This window comes from Oenanthe melanoleuca, chromosome 1A (assembly GCF_029582105.1).
Source record: "Oenanthe melanoleuca isolate GR-GAL-2019-014 chromosome 1A, OMel1.0, whole genome shotgun sequence".
Taxonomy (NCBI): Eukaryota; Metazoa; Chordata; class Aves; order Passeriformes; family Muscicapidae; genus Oenanthe; species Oenanthe melanoleuca.
Window position 1 is genome coordinate 37,438,344 of NC_079334.1, and position 24,023 is coordinate 37,462,366.

Consider the following 24,023-nt stretch of genomic DNA (forward strand, 5'->3'; position numbering starts at 1 on the left):
CTTTTTGCTTTATAACAATTTTTCTATAGATTATAAAGCAACAATTTTGCTAATATTGCTGCATTTTAATCACATATATTACACATCGACATTAAAAAAACTGTTGCATACAGGGTCCCAGCGGACCCAAACTCTGTTCGAGTGAGTGGGTCTGGCGCTGACGCTGCTCCCGTGCCTGGCAGGGCGCTCTGCCGAGGCAGAGGTGACACAGCCCCGGCTCACGAAGCTGTCCCTGGCGCTGGGGACAGGAACGGGGGGAGCTCGGAGCCACGGGCAACAGGCGATGTAAACAGAGCCGGGCTGGGGCGGCACGTCCGTCCGCGCACTTGGGTTCTTACCACCTCCGTTCTCTTTAACGTGGCACGGTCAAAACCAGCCAGGATGGAGATGAGCAGGGGGAAGGCAGTCAGAAAAGCGACCCCCGAGGGAAGATCGGAGCCAGAAGGTGGATTAGGATCTCCGGAGCGGGCGGCGGGCGCGGGGGAGGCTGCGAAGGCGGACCGGCAGCTGCCGCGCCGCCGCAGATGCTCCAGAAGGGTAGGAAACTTGGTTTTTCCTTTCTCGAAACGCTGTTTTTGTAGTAACATAAAACTGCATGCGTGGACACGTGATTTTTTTTGTAACCAGGCGCCCAAGCTCCCCCAGGCCTAGCGATGCATTAGCACCGGGTTGTACTTCCCCAGACACAGCGCTGGCCGCACAGCACGGTTACCGGGGATCAGTGTGTTAGTGTGGGCACCCCTCTGCCAGCGGGGGCGGCTCCCCCAGCGGCCCCAGGGCAGGCGGGCAGGGGAAGCGGCTCGGCCCGGCTCGGCTCGGCACTCTCGGCCCTGCCCGACACTCTCGGCCCGGCACTCCCCGCCCTCACGCCCGGGGCCGCGCCGCGCAGGCGCCCGGGGGCCGAGGGGAGGCGGCGGGGCCCGGCCGAGCGGTGGCCGCCGCTCCGCCATGCCCGTGCGGTTCAGGGTGAGCGGGGCCCGGGGGCCGAGGGGAGGCGGCGGGGCCCGGCCGAGCGGTGGCCGCCGCTCCGCCATGCCCGTGCGGTTCAGGGTGAGCGGGGCCCGGGGGCCGAGGGGAGGCGGCGGGTCCCGGCCGAGCGGTGGCCGCCGCTCCGCCATGCCCGTGCGGTTCAGGGTGAGCCCGGCGGAGCGGGGCCCGGCGGAGCGGGACGGCCGCGGCCCAGGGGCGGCAGGAGCGGGGCTGCGGCCGCTCCGGGGTAGCGGGAAAGGGGAGGCCCCTGCCCCACGGCACCGGGCTGTAAAGGCAGGAGGAGCTGTGTCGTGCGGGTGACAGCGGGTCCAGACTGCATTTGTTCCTGAAGTCAGACATACGATGCGTGTTTTGGGTTTTAAGTATTTTATATTATTTTTTGGTGCATGAAATGCTCCCGCATTTTCTCAGCAGTACTTTTGTTCTCCATCGGGGGTGGGTTTGGAAGATGAAGAGCAGCCTGCCAGCTTAGCTCATCCTGCAGCAGCGTGTTGGTGTTTGCCGCCTCGGAGATCTGTTGCTGCAGGAACAGGGAAGCACGGGATGCACCGGTGGCTTGACAGACTCCTCTCTGTTTGCTGTAGGGGCTGAGTGAATACAAGAGAAACTTCAAATGGAGAAGCCCAGAGTTCTGTAGCCCGTCCCAAGAGCAGAAATCCTTGTGGGCTGGACTTCGGTCGGATCAGTTTGGTAAGTGCTGCCTTGGTTGCTGCCAAGGCCCGCAAAGTTTCGCTGTGATGAGTGCATGGCCACAATGAACTGTTGGTGTTTACCGTTTGTACACTTTGTAATTGAATTAAAAGTATCGTCTTGGTCATCATTTAGATAGAATGTGTTTTTGATCTCCATATTCTTTATGGCTGCAGTGAAACTTTCTTTTCAACTGGTGCAATTTATATAAACCTTGGGAAAAAAAGAGTAGTTTCTGACATGCAGCATGAGCTAAGACCCAGCATGGAACACAGGTGCAGTGTTAACCCATATAGCATATTTCAAGGGATTGGGTTATCAGTAAAGTATGGACATAGTAAATAAAAGTAATATTTTACAGGGAGGCTATCTTGGGGCAAAGGTTGATAAAGTAAAATTGTTATGAACCAAACAGATACAGTTAACTGAAAGAGAGGGTCAGCCACTACAGCGAAAATCTTGTGATATTGCAGTGTAGGATTTAAGGATTGTAGACATTATCATGACAGGGAAATGTGGGGCTAGAAAACAGGAGGAAAAGGAAATAGCAGTTGGATTGAAAGGCCTGTAGGGAGCTGAAGAGTGATGACAACTTCAATGTTTTGAAAAGGAGTAGTAAAAAATAGTAGTTATTGTAGTGGTGCAAGGCAGAGTAAAAAAAAATCTGTGCAGTTCACTGCAATTGCATTGTGCAGTCTGTGTAGTTAGAGTACAATGCTTTCATTCCTACAATAGTAAGTGTTCTAAATTATGGCCTTTTAATTAAGAAATTACTGCTGGCTATAGGGTTTTTTTTTAGACAAGGTGCTAGACAAATAAATAATTTAATCTTGCTAAAGGTTATGATTTAGGTATATTACTGCTTTTTTCCATTACTGCAAAATACATCTTTCTTTAACCTTGCTTTCCCTAGCACATGGGTCTCTGTATGGGTATCTCTTATTGAGGACTATAATTGTCATGAATTCTGAAATGCTTAAACATCTAAGCATGTTAACTTCATTTAAAAATAGCAATCTATGTTTATTTTCCAGTCAAACTAAACTGCAAATTTTGCAAGCATTGCAGTAAGCTCATGACTTAGCCTTTCTCACATTGTGATGGTGGTTTTGTGCATGCTTACTGTAATTTTTCTGCATATTTGTGTTAATTTTCACTCTGACCTCTTTTCTGGCCATTTAAACACCCACATCTTTAAACGTCACTTTTGGTACCTCATAGGATTTGCAGATTGTTAATTTATTTGTGGTTCTTTCTGTTGAATGACATAGCTGGCAATTTTAGGAATCTCTTGGAACATTACAGCAGAAGTTGACAGCTGCAGGTGCTTGGAGTGTCTTTCTGCTGCTTTTCCACTGGTGGGGTAGTTTTATTTTCTCTTGCCTGTGTAAAACCCGGCAATTCTTAAAGTAACTTGATTCTTGGCTTTGTTACAAAATATTTTTTATTTTGGAAATGTTTTTGTCTTCATACTGTAAAAATTGTCAGTTATCTGAGATGGTTTTAAGTTGCAAGTGGATAGAGATCTGCCACAGTCAGAGGGAACCTGTTGAGCAAGGTGTGTTGTGCAGGTGCAATGGGAAGTGCTTGTAGCATACTTTCTCCCCACAGGCTGGTTACTCTGTAGCTGTGTTAACTGCATTTTTTTCACTGGGTGTGTGAGTTTTGTTGTTGTTCAGCTCCCAGAATCAATTGGCACAAGATTGTCCTGTGGACATTTTTGCTTTATAAGCAAAATCCAGCATGGTTCTGGGGCACCATGTTCCTGTCTGTTTAGTGGAAAGGAAGGTCATTTGCAGATAGGAACGAACACAGAATTCCTCAGCCATGCCCGTAATTCATAGTCGGTCACTGCTCCAAGCTTTCTAGTAATCAGCTGTATGATAAACTTTCAGTTTATTCTTCTTATAGAGTGATACTTTGTCGTCAGTGAATGTTTCTGTTAAATCTAACATGGCTTTTTCTCAGGAATCACAAGAGAACCAAAATTCATTTCCAAGAGAAGGGTACCTTACCGTAATCCACAGATTTCAAAGTCTCTTGAATGGACAGCAGATTGTGATTTGAATGACCCACTGGAAACTGAAGCTGCAGAGTTGCACGCTGACTACAACAACAATAAAGTGAATCAGGAAAAACTTGAAACACCTGAAGGACCCAGACTCCCCCCAGAAGTTCAGTCACATGTGGTAGATTCTAGTGGTGAAATAGCTCTTGCACTTGCAGAGAACAACATGAAGAAATCACCCTCAGAAGCTTCACCAAATCAAAATGAAGCATTTTCATCTCCAAAAAAGGAATCGGAAAAAATGGGTAATGGGGTAAGCGAATAGTTTTGTTTTTTTTTAAATTGACCAGTCTAAAAATTACTGACAATAATTTCACACACGTGTTCAGACTCTCTTGTTGAACTCTTTCCTTGGTTTTATATTTTGATACTCTCTTGTAGCTTCTTTGTTGGGAGAGCAGTGTGTTAGAGACCAGATTTTGGTGCTACTTAATTCTCTTAATTAATACTCTTAATAATTTAATAATTAATAATTAAAATTAATTAATTTAATAATTAATACTTAATACTCTTTATTTTCATCTTCAGAATGTATCATCACTGCTGATTTCAATTAAACAAGATTTAGCCGATAATATATATGTATTTTTGGGGTAGTTAACTATAATGAGAAAATGTACTTTGCATTCATTTTGTTCTTGAAACCAAAATCCAAACCATTACTTTGAAAGCGTGTGTTGATGTTTAAGTTGCAAAATATTGTAGGAATTGTAGGAAAGGGAACAATCATTGTTATTTTTTCCTTTTTTTTTTTTTTTTTTCATTGTCAGTTTCACAGAGCCCTTCAGAGGAAAACAAACATAATTATCCCCAGAAATTCTGAATATCAAAGCCAGTTTGTCTGGAAGAGTCCTCATGAAAAGTCACCAATACTTGCAGCTGAACAGGTAACATTGTAGAATCCAAAAACCAAATTAATACTTTCTTTTATATATTGGCAAAGTTTTCCTTTCAAAAAGATTTCCTTTTTTTGCTGTTTTGGTGGGGGAACAACAAACCTTAATGTTATTACAAGTTTTTTTCTCTCTCACTGTAAAAAAGTGTAGCTGAATTGGATTTGTTTCCTTGTGATTCTTTATTGTGGTCAGCCTAAGTATTTGTTCTCCTCAGGCCTTGTATCTCGTTCTTTCTAACAGGGTCCTGTTCTTCTGTTTGCATTAACTTATCTGTGTTGCCCCAGTTTCTTATTCTCAGTCTCCATCTCTGTGCACATACACTTCTAAGCCCTAGAGTGTGTCTCTCATGAAAACAGCTTATATTTTAAAGTGGAGTTTTCTGATTTTAAGATACTCTTGTGATGTTTTAATACATCTCATGAGCTTTTGGACCTTGTAGGGTTGAAAATGCTGCTTTTTCTGGTGAGACCACAAAGAGTAACCGAGTGTGAGACTGCTTTATGTTTTCAATTAACTGTTGCTGAGATGAGGACCTCGGAGACTCAGTCTTTTGGTCGTTCTGCAGTGTAAAACAGGCATTTCTGCATTTGTCTTCTCTTTCTTCACTAGAAGCATATAGTTTATTGGGATTACTAGAGATGATGTGCTCTTTTTATCCTCAGGTGGTGGATTTGTTCAGTAACATCTTTCAGAGGTGATAAACATTGATAACAAAGATAATCGCTATCCTGTTCTTTTCTGGTGGAGTACCAGGCATTTGGATTTACTGCAGGATGTGTTTCCCAGCAGCCCCTTATCCAATGAAAACTCACTGAAATACATGACAGTAGTATAGAGAAGCCAAAGGATCTTTTGAGGAAGAGGCAGTTTCCAGAAAGTCACCTTATGGAAAAAGTCAAAGAGAATTCCATTTGATTCTATGTGCAATCAGTTGATAATTTCGTTATTAATGCTTGTGAACGTTGTGCTTTTTTCAGAAGAAAGACTTTTTTCACACCTTACATAGAAGAAGAAGCAGTGAGAATAAGTCTATAGGCACTATACATTCATGGATAAGTAGAACTTAGGAAAAATTTAATGATAAAAATGGTACATATTAACTAACTGTTATTCTTCACTGTTGATATGACTGAGAATATACCTCAAGACTGACAATCCCTTTCTCTTGACAAGATTCTGTCAAAATATCGAAGGTACCAGAGTTGTAAGTCAGACTTAAATTCTCACAGCAAATCTATGGAAAATGCATGTTTCTAACATATGGCACAGTCTTGAAATCTGGAGCCCCATGAGGAGATAATACGTGACTACATATTAGACAAATTCTCTACCTTGATTTATAACACTATATTAGTTGAAAAGGAGTGGATTTTAATTTGCCCAAGCTCTAAGCATCCAGCTCTAAAATTCAGAGCTGTTTTCTGTTACTTATGTACTGAGGACTCAGATGGAAATTTTATGGCTTGCCTTTAAAAAACCATGATCCTACATACAGCTCTGGAGGTGAACAAAAAATAAAATAAGCAAAGCCTCTGATAGTAGACTTCCAAAAGTGTTTGATCACAGGTTTCACTGTGTCTGATTTGGTTACTTTTAAATGCATTTAAATTTCTCTTGAATTTCTCCTAGAAGTTCATTAATCTACACATGCTGTATTTGTAGAGATAACTATCTCTCTGCTAGTATGTGAGTATATTTTTGTAAGTTAACAGATTTTGAAAACTTAGCCTTAAGGTAAACAAATCACACTTTTTTTTCTTTGTTTTGTTTTCTTCCTCCCACACAGCTGATTTGCAACACAAAGAAATCCGTACCTCCGGTTAAACCTCCTGCCATTACTTCTGAAACTGCAAATGAGAGAAATTCCAAAGGGTCTCCTCCTGTTAAGAGTCCACGAGAGACAGGTGGTTCAGAAGAGAAAGAATTCCTGGTGTGTTAACAAGCAAATACTTCCCAGAAGGAAAAGCTTTAGTAGTACTTCTGCAGTTTTGATCGATTCTATATGGGGGTGGGTTTAGGTTGAAATTTTTTAGTGTTGCTAGTCACACTGGACTCAGTAGTGGTTTTTGCTGTAAAGACCAAAAAGAATTCTGTACAGCTCTGCTCTTTGGGGGTTCTGCAGTGGGTCCTCTGTAGAGCATTTTTTTCAGTTAAAAGTTTCTGAGTTTTGAAGTGGGTTTTTTTGTTGTTGTTCCCAATTGACACTTTGTTTTTTCGTAATTAGGATAGTTTCTGCAATCTAAATCTTTGAATTAGACTCTGATTGGTACCAGTGTTGTGTCTTGGTGTGCAGTAGGGCTAGATGGCAGGTCTGAAACTTTTTGAATGTCATGAATCAGAGAGAGGGAGAATTTTCTCCACACAGTGGCAAGCAGTATCTCTGTATTCTTTCCATGTCATCTGACTTTGCTTCCACTGGGCATACATCTTCCTTTTTTGCCTTTCTGAGTCAGCTCCCTTAGGACTTGTTCCAAAAAGCTGTCATTCTGGTTTTTTAGGAATCTTCTGGCCTGGGTTGTGCCAGCTGTGTGATGCTCCTGGTTAATCTGAGTCTCCTCACTACCTGTCTCTGTTGCTGATAGAACAGAAAGGACTATTGTCAGTCAAGGTGTTCATTAGGACCACTGCTGAGCAGAAGGTGTACTTAACATGCAGTGCCTTGGCTTAAACTAAGCCATTGATACTTCTGAGGGGATTGTTGGCTTGGAGGTTTTATAATTTAAAACTCAGACCTGCCCAATTCTTTAAATCCCATCTGGGGTTGAGAAATTTTATTTCTCTTTTGCCTCTTTAGGGAGATATGAAGAAAGCTTGAAAAGCCTGAGGCTTTTAGGAAGCATTTTTCTGGTTTTGATTTTGGAATTTCAGGTAGTTTTTTGAGAACAGCTAATAAATTAAGAAGAGTCATGAGAAGGGAATTTTTGTGGAAGTGCCTTAAAACTCCTTGTTTATGCCAGTACCTCGTCTCTGATGAATATCTTGAAAATGTTTTGGGAGATTTTGGTGGGCTTTTAAATTTTTAAAAAATTGAATTTGAACAATTTCTGGGAAGATCTCTAGCAGAATCAGAAGTCATGCATTGGATTTCTGAAAGACTGAAACAATCAGAAAAAAATATCTTTGTTGTAAAACCCAAACAAATCAATCTAAACATCTATAAAACAAAATAAATATCTTAAAATTTGCCTTTTGGACTCGGGTTAGAATGTGCAGATATTGTATTATTTTATTGCTGTGTTTCATATTGAATTAATTCTTTAGAGTGGTCAAAATGGATCATCTAGCTAGCAGAATGTGTCACTCCATCTTAACTTTGGCATTTTGCTAGTTTCTTTTTGTGTTAGCAAAAGAATATGATGTTTATATTAAATATTCAAAACAACTAACACTAAAATTAACTATTTGGAAGTTCTTGATGTCAAAAGAAATATGAGGGTTTTCAGATTGTTAGCTAATATGGTATTTTTAAAATTATCTTTGCCTTAGAGTAAGAGGGAAGAACCGTTTCAAAAACCAGCAGAAGATGCAGCAAAACAAGGGAAATCAGAACAGAAACATCCTAAACAAAATAATAAGCAACATATCAGTCCAAAGCCCCTCACTTTACATACAAGTCGTGGGTATGTATAAAACAGGAAAACCTAGACTAGTGAGTAGGTGTACAGCAGCCCAATTTTTAGAATGATGGACTGTGGACCTTTAACCACACCCATGCTGCAGTTGCAGGGGAAGATGCCCCTTGCAGCGCTGAGATTGAGCTTCTTGGGGATACATCTAAACCTGGTGCTAATTTCCATCCTCTTCTCTGGGCAGTGGAAGCTTTGTAACCACTCCTGTTCATTTGAACCTTTGTGATGCAGTAATAGTAGTATTAATGAATACAATGTGAATGAAATAGAATCAGTGCAGTGCTGCTGCTAAACTCTCAACAGGTGCTTTGGAAGTCATAGTCACATTTCAAACTGCTTTATCTACTGTGCCCACTCCATGCCTTAAAACTGTGGTGGCTGTACTTGATGTCTGCTTGTTCTGGTCTGTGAGGCCTTGTGTGCCTGAGTAACAAGATCAAGCACAGGAGGTAAAGGAAAGAAATCTGTCCTGTTTAGAGTAATCTGGCAAGCATGGAAATGAAGTGAAATTATGTGTTACTGAGTGCTATCAAAGTATCTCTGTTTCTGCCACATGCCTACATTGCAAGAATTGAACTCGTATTTCCATTTCATACACATCTGAGTTATGTCAAGAACAATAAAAGCCAAGAAATAGGCTTTAAAATGCAGAGATTAATCCATCTCTCCTATGTTTATGCTTAATGTATGCCTCAGCAATTGCTTTCATTCTTTATGACAGTGTTAGGGAATTAGATTGAAAGTGGGAGAGGAGACTTACCTGTCTGAATGCTGTTGGATATTGGGAGTTGATTACAAAATGCTCACCCAAAATTCTTATGAAATAAATTTGGGTTATGGAAAAGTGAGTGGATATAGTATAGCTAAAACTTTTAACTATTTCGTTTTCATACTCATATTGTAATATCAGTTTTACAGGGAGTAATGTGCAAAATTCTTGATGGTTTGCTGGGGCTCTTTTCATCTAAGGGCAAGTTTCTGCCTCTTGTGACTTCAGTGGAGTAGTGCAAGACAAAATTCTCTTAAAAAATTACTGGGCAGATAGCTGTCAAAATGTGCAGATTCTCAGTGTTCAGACAGGATTGTTACTTGAATGCAAGCTGTGTTGCAGTGCGTGGCCTGCTTTGGCAGCAGACTGCAAAAGGGATCAAGGCACAGCAGTGTTGTGTTTTTAGTGCTAAACCATTGGTTTTGCAACCAAAAGTGAAGGATTTCTGTCAGCTTTAAAGAAAGGGACATATTGAGAGAGATTTTGAACAGAAAGGGTTTTTTGACCTTCATTTTCTTTTTACAAGGTTCATTTTATTGCCTGACTTCAGGCTTTTATGACCTATTTCTGGAGAAGGATTGAAAAATAGGGCTTTTCCATCCTGTGCTGAATATATTAAAATTAAGTTGGTAATGTTCTGAAGCATGATTAAATCCAAAAATATCTTTAGATTTAAGCTGATACAGCCACAGTTCAGTGCTTAAGGACTTGAAGTACTACTTACTGTCTACCATAGGTTACATGATGTTAATTTTTCTGTGTTTGTATGTGTGTGGCAGAGGGGAAAAATGAGCCCATTTTTTCAAGTACTGAGGCCCTTTGAAGATCAAAGCCACTAGGACATAGATGAATTACACTGACCAGTGTTCTGGCAGTCAGATGTTCCTAGCTCCAGCAGCTCACCCCACCCATATGCAGAGTGCCTTTAAAGTGGAGTTCATAGAAGGAAATGTCTCAGACACATTAATGCCAAACCAGGCATTTTTACTTAAATGTACCTTCATCAGTGACTTAAATCAGGGTCCCAGATTTTGCATTGAAGTAATTGAGGTTGATGTGTGTATTGTGTTCTGCTTGTTGACTGTCAGGGCAAAAGCTTCTGGTGGAAGTGTTGCAAGGAGAAAACAATAGGAGTAACTACTTGAAGGGCCACCAACTGTGAATGAATATTTTTCACAGCTTTTCTGGTTGTGTTTGGTTTGAGTTATTTGTGCATAGTTTTTTTACATCTCACTGACATTTAGGTGCAAGCATATTTATGCTTGTTGAGTAACTTTAAAAGTGCTCTTAAAGAGTGTTCTGGATATCAAACATTACTTTTTTTTTTTCTCTCTTCATTCTTGATTTCTTAGGAGGATGAACACCGAATATAGGTCAAAATTTTTGTCTCCAGCCCAGTACTTGTACAAAGACGGAGTTTGGTCTCGTATTAAGAGTAAAGCTCACAGCCAGGTGAGTATTCTTAGAAAATCTGAAGTCTGATTTATTTTGATTTTTAGATGCAAAAACTTTGAATTGTGGTATTTATAAGATACAGTTTTGAGATTGTAACGCTAATGACTCAAGCTCCGAAAGGTGGGTATACAAAGACAATTAATTCTTACAAGTCAGTATAATACGTAAGGGGGAAAAAAAAGAGATGATGAGACTTAAGAAAAAAATTAATGTGACCTCCAAAGTCAAAGGGAGAAGTTTTGTTTCCCGTACAGTCAGGATCATTCAGAGCAGAGTCTCTTGGGGCAGGTAATGTTATTCTTAATGTTCAGCCCAGTTGTAACAAGCAGAAGTGTTCAAAATACAGAGCTGAATGCTAGGAGAGTCCAAGGGAATAAAAACAAAAAGGACAACAATGTATTCAGCCTAGGTTGGCTTGATGGTCAGGCTCAGTTCGTTGGCTTACCATGCATGAATCCATTCAAAGCAGTCAACTGCTTTGAATTCTGTCATACACAACATAAAATTGAGAATTTTTCTTGCAAGTTTCAGTCAGTGTATTTTCTTGTAGTTTATTCAGAAACTGCAATCCATATTTATACTATATGAAGTCATTTCACAGAACTGTGAAAATGCTGAGTAGTTTCAAGACCACAACGTTTCTTAGCGTTATTAGGTGTGATCCCTGCATTAGTCAAGGAAATCAAAACCATTAATAGTGTGCTGAGAAACTGCTAGAGCTAGCTCTGCAACACTCTGATTTCACTGAATTGACATAGTCTTCTCCCAGCTGATAGAAGGAGTCTTTGAGAGACACTGTGCTGCTACCTGTGTGGGAGATACTTGGAAATGTGAGTTTCATCAGTTTGGTCCATGGTGACGTGGAAGATAGAACAGGAGGAAAAGGTTCTGGGGTGCTGGACTTTGAGACTAGAGGTTTTCTTTGAAAATAAGGTTCTCTGAGAATTGCAGGAGTAGTCTGGTAGCTTTCAGTTCTGCGTTTTCTTGCTCGATTTAATCTAGCAAGTAATTTTTCTGTTAGCAAAAGAAATAATTATAGAATACATACAAAACATGGAAAGAGAAATAGGTCTCAATACTTAAAGTAAATTAAAGTATGAGATAGAGTTTGTGTACACGTGCATGACATAATCCATTCTGTGTAAATGGCCTTAAGAGGATGTTAGAGGACTGAAAAGAAGCAATATTTAAATTTTTATATACATTGATATATGCATTATATTTACTGTAAACTAAGGTTTCAAAATGTTATGAACTACTGCATGCAGCCTAAGTGGTGTACTGAATGTTTCTGTAGAATATTATGTCATTTTTCTGACACATAATACTTTAATTTATTGATGTTGCATCATGAAACATTCAAACCAGTAAGGAGCAATGCTCAGCTTCAAGAGCAATTGACTGGTAGGTAACTAAAGGTTGGGCCTTGGGATACAGTGTATTTGTGGCACAGTCAGCTGGGAGGATTCACTGCAGTACAGTTGAGGGAAAGAATGAGGAGACTGCAAGAGGAGGATAGATATTCAACTTTACATGTGGCATTTAATTAGAATATATGAAAAATCAAAGATTTCCCACACTGTCAAGATATGATTTGAGTGCATGAGACTTTTCCACAGAGATTTTCTTGCTGAAAAGGGAATTGCAGGAAACTAGAAATAAGTTACTTGGCACGTGGGTGACTTTCTGTCCAAAGCAGGCTTTCTGAAATTCTGAGTCCAAACAGGGAAATGCCATAATGGAATCCTGGTGTGACCTTAGCCATAGTGATTACTTGTAGGTTGCTTCTCTGCAATTTATAATTAAGGGTGCTTTTCAGTAGTCGAACAAAAAAAAACTTTTCCAATTGTGCTTTTGAAAAATTAATGTGGGCAATTCATAATCACAGTAGGACTCTCTAGGGCCTGTGTCCTGCTGAGTTAGTGCTGCCTGCTGAGTTGCTGAAGGAGGTGGTTGTCCTTTGTACTTCTTCACAATTCAATGGAGACCTAGTATTCTTCCTTCTCCTGTGGTACCCTGTTGCTCTGGATTTACATTCCTTCTATTCTGGCTATCATAATTAATTTTTTATTCTTTTAATTAAAGTGAGTAATCCAGTAAATCACTTGCACATCAACTTTTAAATTCTCCTCTGAAAATGACAAGCATATATTTTTAATGGGCTATTCTTTGGAAGTTTACTGGGTCAAATTGTGGGATGTTAGCTGGATATCCATCTACTGCATCCAGTTACTTTTAGTGGGATTACCTGAGTGTAGCCCACTAACTCTGTTCCTTGCAGTAGGAATGGTGTGAAATCTGTCATGAAAGAAGGATAAAAACAGAAAAGCTATGAAAATGTGGTAGATGAAATGTCAGTATTACTTTCCTGCTCTTTGACAAAATACTTATTTCCTGTGGATGATTTTTTAGTAAGTCAAAATTTACATGATATCACAAAGTTCTTTTTAATAATTTAAACATAAACTTCTTAGTTTTGCTTTTTCTCCCTGCACTCTAATTGTGTTTGGGTGAAGGACACAAGACAGCCAGTGCTTAAATGGTCTTAACTGTAAAAATGATGGTGCATAATGTTTGAAGAGGGGGATTATCACTTTTATTGTTTTGGAGTAAAACTGACACCTGAACAGTTTCGTATCTCATTCTTGCAGTTACTGATAGCCTAGAAGGAATAATTTTGATACTATATCTTGCATACAACAGCACCCAGAGTTCTTGTATTAATCTTTTCACTAATATTTATTTAGCTAGGCTCAGTTGCAGTGTTTGCAGCATACAAACTCAGTATTACACATACACATAGATCTGTTGATTTGAATTTATCATAAATTACTGTAGAATGTATTTATTATGTAGAATGTATTTTTGAGTGTAGGTGTTTAGAAATCTGAATTAATTTCCTCAAGCTTGGCAAAAGACTGTTGGAATGCCAGTGCTGACTGTACTTGTTTGAGAGCTTTTGATTGAATCTCAGGGAGGCAGCATAGAGCTATGTTGACAGGCTTTTAGTATTTAATTTCTTACTTAGACTGAAGTAAAGTTACAAAGGTAATAATAGCAATATCACTTTTGAGTGTTGAGAGGAAAAATAAGAAACTTAAAAATAACTCTGTATTCTTCTCTTTAGGCATCTCAAAACACCTTAAATTCCATGTGGTATATGGAGGTTGGTTGCATCCAAGTTCCTCTTTCAGTGTTTGGAGCACTGTGTCTGAGCGCTGATGGAAAAATTAGAATCCAGCACTAAACTTATTGATAGCCGCTGCATAAATTTTTGTGTTCATGGAATGAATCATTGGTGATTCCGCTTTGGCTTCATGGCTCAAACATGCTTACTGAATATATTATTTTGCTTTCCTCTTCTTACATTTACTGTGGCATGCAATGTTTGTGCTGTGGCTGGCCCTGTATTATGAGTAACTTGCATTTCTCTTCTAGCTGCCAGTAGCTAATGCAAATATTTATAGTAGCCTAATAGTGAAGTTTGAACAACTGTGAAACTTATGAAACCTTGATGTACATGTAGGTGAGAGAGCTTCGAGAAAGAGCAAAAGCTTACAGGCAAAGAGTAGAGGGAACACACTTCTCCAGATACCATTTCAATCAGATCCTGTCTGATAATAACAGTCTTTGGGATGTGTCCTCAACTTCCAGTTCAGAAGAAGGAATCAGCAACAACATCAGAGCACTAGATCTTGCCGGGTAAGGTCGTCGTTCCTGCCTGTTATTCTGCAGAAACTGAGCAAAAAGCTGAATATAGGCTTGTATGGAAATACTTGTTTTTTGAGCACTTCTCATAATCTAATTTGCTGTTGAAATTGAAAATACAGCCCAATTTTATATTGCATTTTTGGAAATGGTAATATAGAAAGAGTCTTCATAAAGTCTAGTTTGAAAATGGGATATGCTTAAGCATCAGATGAAACTAGTGGCAATTTAGCCCTTCATCATATCAGCTGAACTACTTTTTAATGTCTGAGCTGTTCTTATTGCAAATAGCTGAATTGGATGAATGTGTTCTATATAGACACATATATATTGTGCAAATCCATGATGCAAAATGCTGTGTTCAAAAATGTCTGTGTTCTTTCTTACCTAGTGTTTCTGAAAAAGAGGCTGCACCAAGCCCTGAAGTGCTACAGCAACCTGACTCCAGAGAACAACCACATCAGGACAGCACACAGAAAGACATGTCAGATGCTTTAACTGTTCCAGTCAAAAGACGTTTAGTTTGGGATGAACAAGAAGGTACTGAAGAAAGAAAAAATCAACAATTAACAGAAGAGAAAGAGGAAGAAAAGCCAGATGAGCACGCTGCAGTCGTGGCCCAGCAATTAGAAGAAAACAATAAGGATGCTAAAGAAGATAAGAAAACTGAAGGGTAAAACTGAACATTTTTTTAATACGTATATGTGTATGCATGTGTGTGTGTTTCCTCTAACAGGTCAGAAATTTGTAGGTTAAGTAGGTTTTGTATTGAAGAGAGTGTAAATTGATGTGGTAGTACTTCTGTTTTGAATAGTCTGATAAGGAAGGAGAAGATTTAAGACACTGAGCTGGTTTACGGAACTGGACCTATCATTAAAATACCGCATTTCTAACTTGCAAGACAGGAGTTTGTAGACTCCTGAATAATTCTGATGTTTTTGTCCAAAACTATGGGCCTCTTATTACATTGAATAGATTCTTCATTACACAACAGCCAAGTTTAGCAAAAATTTAAACTCATGATTTGCTTCAAGTTGACAGCATAGAATTTGATAGGATAGGATACATGCTAGTATTGTACTTAGGCATCTATTTTTCTTAAAAGATTTCATGGACAAAGATAAAGGACATAGGAGAAGAAAATAACTAATATCCATTAATCATCAGTGATTATGTTTGTAAACATGGGTGAGAAAAACATGGAGGGGTATATGCAAATAATGGGAGATCAGCTCGGTATGTGCATAGTAGTGTATTTGACATTTGAGAGATCCAAATTGTATCTAGTATTAGAACTCCCTGGTTTTCTACTGTGCAAGTTTTGCATACCTTTTTTGTGGAACAGTATTTTAGTTTGATAGACATTTAATTCTGAATGGCTTTGACCCTTGTAACCATGTCAACTACATATTTTATATCCCTCATTGCATTTTATCTTTGGTGTTGCAGCACTAATCAAAGGTAAGAAACTGTAATCATCTCCATTTGGGATAATACTGTGTATTCAAACCAGGCCAAAAAATTGAGATGTTAGACTCCAACAGATATTAAGTGCAGGCTTTCAGAACCATCATCTTGAAACCTTTCTAAGTTTCTGTTTAATTCTAGAGATAGTCTAGTTCATAGATGTCTCTGATTGACGTTGTCAAGTTTCTATCATCTTGCAGTGAGGTTCTATGTGTTCTGGGATGAGTGCTGGACTCAGCCATGCAGAGCAGCTTAATTCTTGCATGTTACATCTTCTTGAGAGCTAGAAATGAGGAATTCTTTGCCTAAATGTGTCTGTAATGTACTGATAGAATCAGGTTTCTCCACATTGTGGGTATGCTGCCACCTCCTTTTGAAATGCAGCTGGAGGCAGAAATGGTAGTGCTGATGTAGTTTATGTATGATGTATGTTTTTATATCAGGATGTACATTTAATAACCTAGGGGCTATAGTGGTTACATAAATTTGGGATCTTGGGGTTCAGTTCCACCACATTGAAGAATGTCAAGCCCACACTCTCACCTCTAAGGCAGTAACCATATTCATAGTTTTTCTGGGTTCAAAGTTTTCCAGCCCTCCTGTTTAGCCTCTGTATTGTGCAGCAGTATGCTCAGGGTTTTTCAGGACTGAGGGAGCCTGGATTTATAGCTTGAGACTTTTTAAAATACAGAAATTGAGGCTTAAGGGCTGGAATCCAGGACTTGCCTTGACAAGCAAATGTTTTAGCTACAGGCTGTTTGGTGTTAAGGCCTTAACTGTCTTGCCTTAGGCTTCATTGTAGGAGTGGATTGGAAGCAGCTTGAGTGCAAGACTCCTGAGTCCTTCCTTAGCTAATCCTTTAATCATTGCTCAATTTCTTTCAGTGAGAATGCCTTAATATTGAACACTTCTGCAGCTGTGTCAGATTCTTCTGAATCTTCAAGGAGAGGCAGCAGGACCCCAAGGACTCATCATGATCGCACTACCCGAGCTGTTGGTAAAAAGACTTCTAAATGCGAAGCAGTGTTTCAAGAACTAAAGAAAAAAAAAGTAATTAGTTTATTAAGTTATTTAATGTAATAAGGCATTTTTAATCTTTTCCAATACAATAGGAGGTACTGTTCTAGTATCTGCTTCTAAAGTCAAGTCTTCATCTTCACCTCAGAGAAAACAAAACTTATCAACAAACCCTACAAAAAAAAGGTCCTCCCAGGTGAGCTAGAAAACAGGCTTACTATTATGAATTTCAGGAATGTGCTTTTTAAGTAATAATGAATAATTTATTTAAGAAATACTTTTCTTGAGTTCTAATTTGCTGTCTTAAACTTGTCAGTATCTGTAACTAAAAAGGGTATGTCTGTATACATAGTTTTTTTGGGGTGTCAGACAAAGGAGTTGAGACTACTGGAGTGAGATTAGATGTGCTTCACTTTGGCTTCTTTGGCTAAATGCATGGGATCTATTTACAGAAAAATGAAAATGTTGCCAGTAGGATTTCCCCTTAATATTATTGTAGCCATTGACATAGGTTGCTCGAGATCACTCTCTCTCTCCAAGAGGGAGAGGTTAGGTGCTTATGTAAAATATAGGCTAATGTGCCATAATAGTTTCACTTTTCCTTTCCTTTACTTTGTTGTTGCTTTTACTTTGCAGCTTGAGTAGTTACTAAAAGAAAAATAGAAGTGTTTAGAAGTTGTAACCCTCAAAATTTTAATAGTTTTTTTGTCAATTTGTGCTTGCGCTATGTTCTACAAAGAGAGCTACCATTTCACTGCATACATCCTCTAGTAAGTTCTGTAATAGAAGCAGACACAATTGCATGAGAAGTTGGTCATGTTGTTGTTAAATCTAAAAAAGCACAGTTTTAGAAAATAAGCTCTTGGTTTGACCTGATTAGATTACTTTCAGTCCGTGTTAAACACTTTTTATTAGGAACAGATTTTTTTTCACGCTCACAGGCTTGGAATACTTTTTCTTTTAGTACTTGCATGAGAAGTATAATAGCGTAAAGTCAACATTTGCTGCGTATTTGAGGATCTGTACTTGGAGGCTGTATATGAGATGTGTTTTGTGCTTTTTTTGATCCTTCTTTTTTTTTCTATTATGTTGTAGCCGGATGGGAAAATGGAAGCCCTCTTTAACTCTGCACCTGCTGGGCTGGGATCTGTGGATCCTCTGCCACTTAGGCAGGATCTGTTACCTTCTAACAGGGTTGCTGATGAACAAGTTCCTCTAGCTTCAGCCCATCAGGAGGAGTCAAAGTCAGCAAAAAGGTGCTCTGTGCCTTGCTGGAGTCCCTCTCATCGTATTCAAGGGACTCTTAAGGATCCAGAATTCCAGCATAATGGTGGGTTTTGCTTATTAAATTTGTGTTAGAGTGATGCAGGATGTAAATGACTATTGTGCAGTGCTCAGGCCAAGAGGTGCTGAGCTTGCTGCCTTACAGTATCTATAAAGAATGTGCCCTTTATGAACAAAAGCCTTTTAACTTGGTTATATTGTTGGTTAGTCTTGCTGAGGAAATGTGCACAATATCCACCTTAGTTTCAGATTCTGCTAATATCACTGTATTACAGTGATCAATTTGTTGTCTGATTTTGCTTTATTAATTTCAACAAATACTACTCATGAGAATAATTTGGTTTAGCATGAACAGCTCTAAATTTTAATATTTAAGCTGCAGCTGGATGGTGTGACACTTTTCCAGCTGCAGTTGCTAACTGCAGTGTGTAATTGGGATCTTTATGATTTTGAAAGAGTTGTGGATTTATGAGAGGTAAGCTCCTTAAAATTATTTCTGCAGGATAAGAAAACTGGAGAGCTTTCTCTAGAAGGTTTATTGGATATTGAGAAAAACCTTTTCTTAGCTGAGGAGGGATTTGTACTGAAGCATTTAAAAAGTTTTTAACAATGTTTAAGGGTACTGGGGATGTAAATTTGATAAAGAAGAGACTCCTTGTCCCCTTAGTCTCCATTCCAGAAAGACTTTCCATAGCTGCTTAAGGTCCTGTAGTTCTTGGTCCTTTGATTACAGAGATTAGCTAAAAAGTAGTATTTTCATTCTAGAACAGAACAAGTAGTTGTCAGGTTAAGTGGGAAGGTGAAATGCAGATAATTTCCTCAGAAATATTAGAATGGGTACTGGTTTCTAGTTCTGCACCTTGAGTGCAGTTCATTAAGTGACTTGTAGGATGTACCAAAGAACTCTGTCTTGAGAAGAATACAGTGGAGCAAGATTATTTTACCTCATTTTAGGGTAAAGGAGTCTGGTAGAATTTTTATATGTGCTATTTATAAGACTCTTGTTTTGGAAATAATGTTACAACATTTTAAAATGTTCTAAAATGAAATATTATCCTAGTCTCTTCTTAAATGATTCAAAACTGAGCCTTTTGACTTCTTGTTGTAGGGAATCTTGGCAATCCAAAAGTGAGAACTTTCCAATTGCCTCTTCGGGAAAGAAACCGTAATGATGAAGGTATTTCTTGTCCCAAAGTATTATTGTATATTGTGTATGTAACCTAAATAAATTTTAACTTTTGCATGTGAGATATTTCTGAATGCAGTAAATAAAACTGGTTTATATGTTTGTCTGAATAACTACATTGTATTTTTATCAGAATAATTTGAACATGTTCAACCTAGTAATATGAAGTCCGAATATGAAGGTATATGGTAACCATTAAATGTGGCTGAAAATTAACAGACCATTGTAGCTCTTGATATGGATACTATAGCTTGCTTAGCTCCATACCTAAAATTGGTTCCTGCCCATACATTTTTAAGCCTTTGTGTGATAGCAACTAAAGGAAACTGCAACACAGCCCAGATTGCAGCTGGAGTGACTGGTTGCAACTTTAAAGGTACCACAGATTGTAAGATAAAGGTTTTGCATGGGAGACTTTAGCCCCAGATGTGCAACATAAAATGATCCTCTGACTTTAATTTTCCCACCTGTCCTGTGCTCAGTGTGTTAAGGGTGCTTATGGCATGCTGCTATTCTGATTGCTGTTTTGGCCTTTTTTAAAAAATGTTTGTTTTGAAGTTAATCTATGAGAGCAGCCATTGCACAGCTGCATCTTCTTGGCCTTTTTGTGGGCAGACACAAATAAACTCTTCCAGTAGCATGAGTCAACCAAAGGCAGTGATCTGCCATACACTTTTTCTCACTGTGGTGTCTGAGGTTGAGCCTCGGTGTGGTGCTGTGCTAGTTGCAATCACCTGTTTTTGGTTCAGAGTATGGGCAGAGCAGGTTTATATCTGATTGCAGTTTATTTATAGTTATACCCCAGAACAACCAAAAGCTTGGTTTCTGTACCCCTTGGTGCTTCTTTGCTCCTGGGGTTTTAACCAAGGTTTGGGCTGATTCTCTGTTTTACTCATTACAGTTGGCTAAAAAATATGTAAGTGGTGCAGATGGCTCAGCTGAGCTTCTGTGCAACTGCATAAAACATGCAAAATCCTGTAGTACTCTGCAACTTGCTGCACACAGATTGCTGCAAACAGATTAAATGCTGTAGCTGCTGTTTCTTTTTTATTTTTCCCTGTGATTGGAATGATAGTGTATGAGCTTCCAGAAACAGATGAAGTGTGCCAGCTGACAGATATTTTGTATGCCCATATTTGTTCATATTTGTTCAGGTACAAACCTGGGAGTTATTCCAATTACATGTCAATTTGCAGAAGTGCAGTTCACAGTTTTCTCACACATGGTAATGTAGTTGTTCATAGTGTGTGGTCCTGTTACAGGCTATTAGGATCACTGTATTTTAAGAATTTAGAAACTCTGCTGAAAAGTTAATTCAAACACTGACAGAGTACTGGCACTGTTTGGATTAAGTTGAGGAATTTTTTTCTTGGATTTGTTTTTTGTTGGTGAGGGGTCTTGAAGCTAGTGATACAGTCCTTTCTAATCATTGTAGGAGAATGGGTGTAATTAAGGTCATTTTCATAGAGACCATTCTTTACAGACCTGTAGCAACATTTTAATAATGCTGTTAAGGAATTATAATGTGCTTTATCAGGCAAGCAATATCAAGACTGATTAGTTTTAGGAGCTTTACTGTGTGTGAAATGGACCCTGTATTCAAAGGAAGACTCTTCAAAAGAATATTTCTAAAGCCTGCTTCTTCTTGTCTTTTTGGTAAACTTCTGTTTTCTTCAGAAGACATGTTCCTTTTAGCAGCTTTTGGCACACTAACTGGATTTGGCACAGAAGGACTCTTTTTGGCAACATGGGTTCTGATATTTTAGTCATTTTATTCTAAAGTTGTCTGCTTTGCTTGAAGCAGTGGGTTATTTTCAAGAATATGTCATTACCAGAGTCTAGTCTATATAGATTTTAGTGGCAGAGGAACAATTCCTGAGGTCTTCTGACGCAGGACAGTAAAGATCAAGATGACTTGGAGAATTGGGCAGTTCCCAGGTGAACACAGGGATCTCATTCTGGAGTTTCTCAAGAGATGGGCTCCTAATTCTCTTACCTTACATACTAGAGGCTTCCTTGAGAGGTTCTTCTCCAGCATGTCAGTTGCCAAGTAATTGAATTGGAGTGTATTGTGGTACTGTTTTAGCATCCATTGTCAAAGAGGGCATAAAAATATTCAAAAAATGTCAGCTGTGTTTCAATATGTATGTTTAATCTTCCTATTTTCTTCTTCCCTTCTTACTTTCCCCACAGACGACAGGTTGTCTCAGATTTCTGCTCGCTCGGCAGCATCTAGTTCTCTTGCATCTCAGATACTGGAACGAGCTCAGAAGAGGAAGGATTTCTGGGGCAAGGCATAGTTTCTCCTTCCTGTTGTGTAGAAACTACTCTGTAAAATGATGTATTTTGTATAGCTTGTAATGTACATTTTAAGAAATTGTGATTGTAGGTTTCGCACAGTATCCTTTCACTTACCATTGATATGGCCCAAATTTTAGGACTTGCCATCCCAGTTGAAAATACTGATGATGTTGAAAATTAATGTTCTTTATATATGAGAGTTAGGTTTTAATTCACTATGTTAGAACAGTCTTGTGAGGCTTTACTTTTTTTTTACAGTGGCACCTTTTGAACCTGAGATAATAATTTTTTTATGGAACCTGTGTGTGGCTTTTCAAGGTATTCTGCTGCAGTCATGCAGTATGACTTGGAACAGTATTCAGGGGCAATACCATCGTTCACTAAATACCTCTATTGCTTTATTTTATCAAGTTATCTTAAGGGCAGCTGTAGTGTATGTGTTTATGTTACTGTATGAATTGTCAGCATAACACAGCACTGTAATAAAGAGTTGCTTTTACTACTTACTGCTTTTAACCTTTTACCGAAAAATTCTTATTTCTTAATGACACTGACATAGAGTGTCATTAACTGTAAAACAAACAAGGGTTTAAGAAAAGCAAAGCATTATGGTTTGTTCGTTGTCCACAGGTTTTTGGCCAGGATGACTGTCAGAGTTCAGAGTGTACAGTACTGCAGTTTGTCAGCTGTACTGATATGAATGCTTGTCTTGTAGACTAAGACCCATGTTTAGTGCTAATTTCAGCTTCTCTAGAAAAAGCAAATTCATCCACCTTAGCCAGTGGTGTTCCTATGTTCCACTTCAAACTTGGGTATTTAGGACTAGTGATTTCTTTAAGTAAACTTAAAAGAATGGTTTTTCTTCTTGACTTTGATATTTTAATTACCTCTTATCTTAGTTTCCTGTTTCAGGGAGACTGATAGCATTATGATTGTCACAGTGAAAACTGTTTGTAATTTATACTGACAGCTCATTTTATCTTTACAAGTGATGCAGACAAGTTAAAATGAAGTAGAGGAAATAGGTGGCTTGCAAGCAGTTTAGTTGTGTGTGGCTTCAGGTTTTAATACTACTTAATTTGAAAATTTTATACAAGAACAATTTGAAATTTGTACACACTTGATTGCATTTTGATTTTGTATGTAATTATGTATGCATATTACTGAAAATAAAAGTGGTGGTTTGTTTTGTTTCTATTTAAGTTATGCTGGATAATTTGGCAGAGCCTATTACATTGGTAGTTCCCTGTTTAGTTCTGTGTTTCACCTATTCAGCTGGAATATCTGCAGACCTAAGAAAGACAAGATACCTCAGAGCTGATCTTCAGAAAGAGTAATTTATTGAAGCTAGATATGTTGACCCTAGAAATCATAACTGACTACAGATATTTTAAGTGGTGACTCAAAGCAGATGGGTGCCACACAGGCTGGAAAGGCTGCGATGCCCAAAGGGTCAGTCCCCAACAAAAAAACAGTGAGTAAATTAGTGCTGTCCAGTACTGATGATGTTTGAAAAGGGTGTTCCCTTCTTCCAGAAATTGTATGTTACAGTAGCTTCCTACCAGTGGAATTGTTTGAAACAACTTTTATTTTATCTCAAGGGCTTCTGGGATTGTTCTGTGGTGTGCATTTAACGTGAAAGTTATAATTAATCACAAAATTTCTACTGAAAGGGAAAGTATGCAACAGCTTTTATGAAAATTCCCATTTTTCCTCCAAAATGATAGTTTTATAGTGGAAAACTTGATGGCTAAAAGAGGAAGTATTTTTGTTCAGGATGGTATGTTACTGATGTGGATGCATAAATTTTGCTGTGTCTATCTACATTATTCATATCAGAATGTTCTTGTTTTCCTAGCCAAGAGTGCTGATCATCCATTATTTCTCTGTCATACCTGTTAATTGACTTTCATTAACTGTGTTCTCTTTCTTTGTTCTATATTTGCCTGGGTTTCATGGCTATCTGTCAAGCTGTGCAGGTCTGATTTTAAGGCCTGTAAGTCATAGATATTATAACACCATATGTGTCAGTTTTGCTTATAGTGTTGTATGTACTGGTGCAGGTGAATCTGGTACATCTAGCTGTGAATTTGTTAGATGTGTGCAGTATAGTACATGTATATTGATTTCTGCCAGGGAGAGAGTAGGTATGGGAAAGGAGGGAGGCATTTTTGTTGCATAGGGGTACACACCAATTTAGGTACTAGAATGAAATGAAAGTTCATGGTTTCTCACACATCACTGGACATTATTTCCCATCTGAACAACTTTTAGTATTTGACTGAAATTTTTTAATTGTATTTACTTTTGGACAGGAGTTTTTGAAGGGAAGTGTAGACAAAATACCTGGTTTTGAGATACTTCAGAAGCTTTGCACTAGGGTATGTTCTGTTGTCTTCAAGTCAGATGTAAAATTTTTTATGCCTGTTCTCTGCTCTTGTTTATCTTGTTCAAGAGGGATTTCAGACCAGCCTTCAAACATATTTCCTGTTGTGTTTTCAAGCAAGCTGAATGTGGAAAAAAATACTCAGAAGTGCACCCTTTATTAATATTTACAAGTGTG

General features: G+C 38.7%; 1 protein-coding gene across 4 annotated transcripts; it reads left to right on the forward strand.

Moving 5' to 3' along the window:
- The first annotated feature begins 109 nt into the window (after nucleotides 1–109).
- On the forward strand, nucleotides 110–23,793 carry MDM1 (Mdm1 nuclear protein). 4 transcript variants are annotated; one of them, XM_056516289.1, is made up of 15 exons: nucleotides 110–537; nucleotides 1,575–1,680; nucleotides 3,649–4,001; nucleotides 4,519–4,635; nucleotides 6,431–6,574; nucleotides 8,131–8,264; nucleotides 10,395–10,494; nucleotides 13,625–13,663; nucleotides 14,024–14,199; nucleotides 14,597–14,878; nucleotides 16,557–16,669; nucleotides 16,785–16,885; nucleotides 17,785–18,019; nucleotides 19,082–19,150; nucleotides 21,353–23,793. In XM_056516289.1, the coding sequence occupies exons 1-15, from the start codon at nucleotides 382–384 to the stop codon at nucleotides 21,457–21,459; spliced, it is 2,232 nt and encodes a 743-aa protein (XP_056372264.1). In that variant the 5' UTR covers nucleotides 110–381; the 3' UTR covers nucleotides 21,460–23,793. The 4 variants fall into 4 exon arrangements, with proteins under 4 accessions (XP_056372264.1, XP_056372265.1, XP_056372266.1 ...); XM_056516290.1 differs by lacking the exon at nucleotides 110–537 and adding an exon at nucleotides 934–1,050; XM_056516293.1 differs by lacking the exon at nucleotides 110–537 and adding an exon at nucleotides 1,055–1,134 and having other exon boundaries at nucleotides 21,353–23,792.
- The last annotated feature ends 230 nt before the right edge of the window (nucleotides 23,794–24,023 follow it).

What these genes read in the sequence shown, in the direction of transcription:
- MDM1 (XM_056516289.1), top strand. Translation starts at nt 382, where the DNA reads ATGGAGATGAGCAGGGGGAAGGCAGTCAGAAAAGCGACCCCCGAGGGA. An exon ending in ACTTCGGTCGGATCAGTTTG is followed by an intron (nt 1,681 to 3,648) that starts GTAAGTGCTGCC and finishes GCTTTTTCTCAG; the next exon opens with GAATCACAAGAGAACCAAAA. An exon ending in CAGAAGAGAAAGAATTCCTG is followed by an intron (nt 6,575 to 8,130) that starts GTGTGTTAACAA and finishes TCTTTGCCTTAG; the next exon opens with AGTAAGAGGGAAGAACCGTT.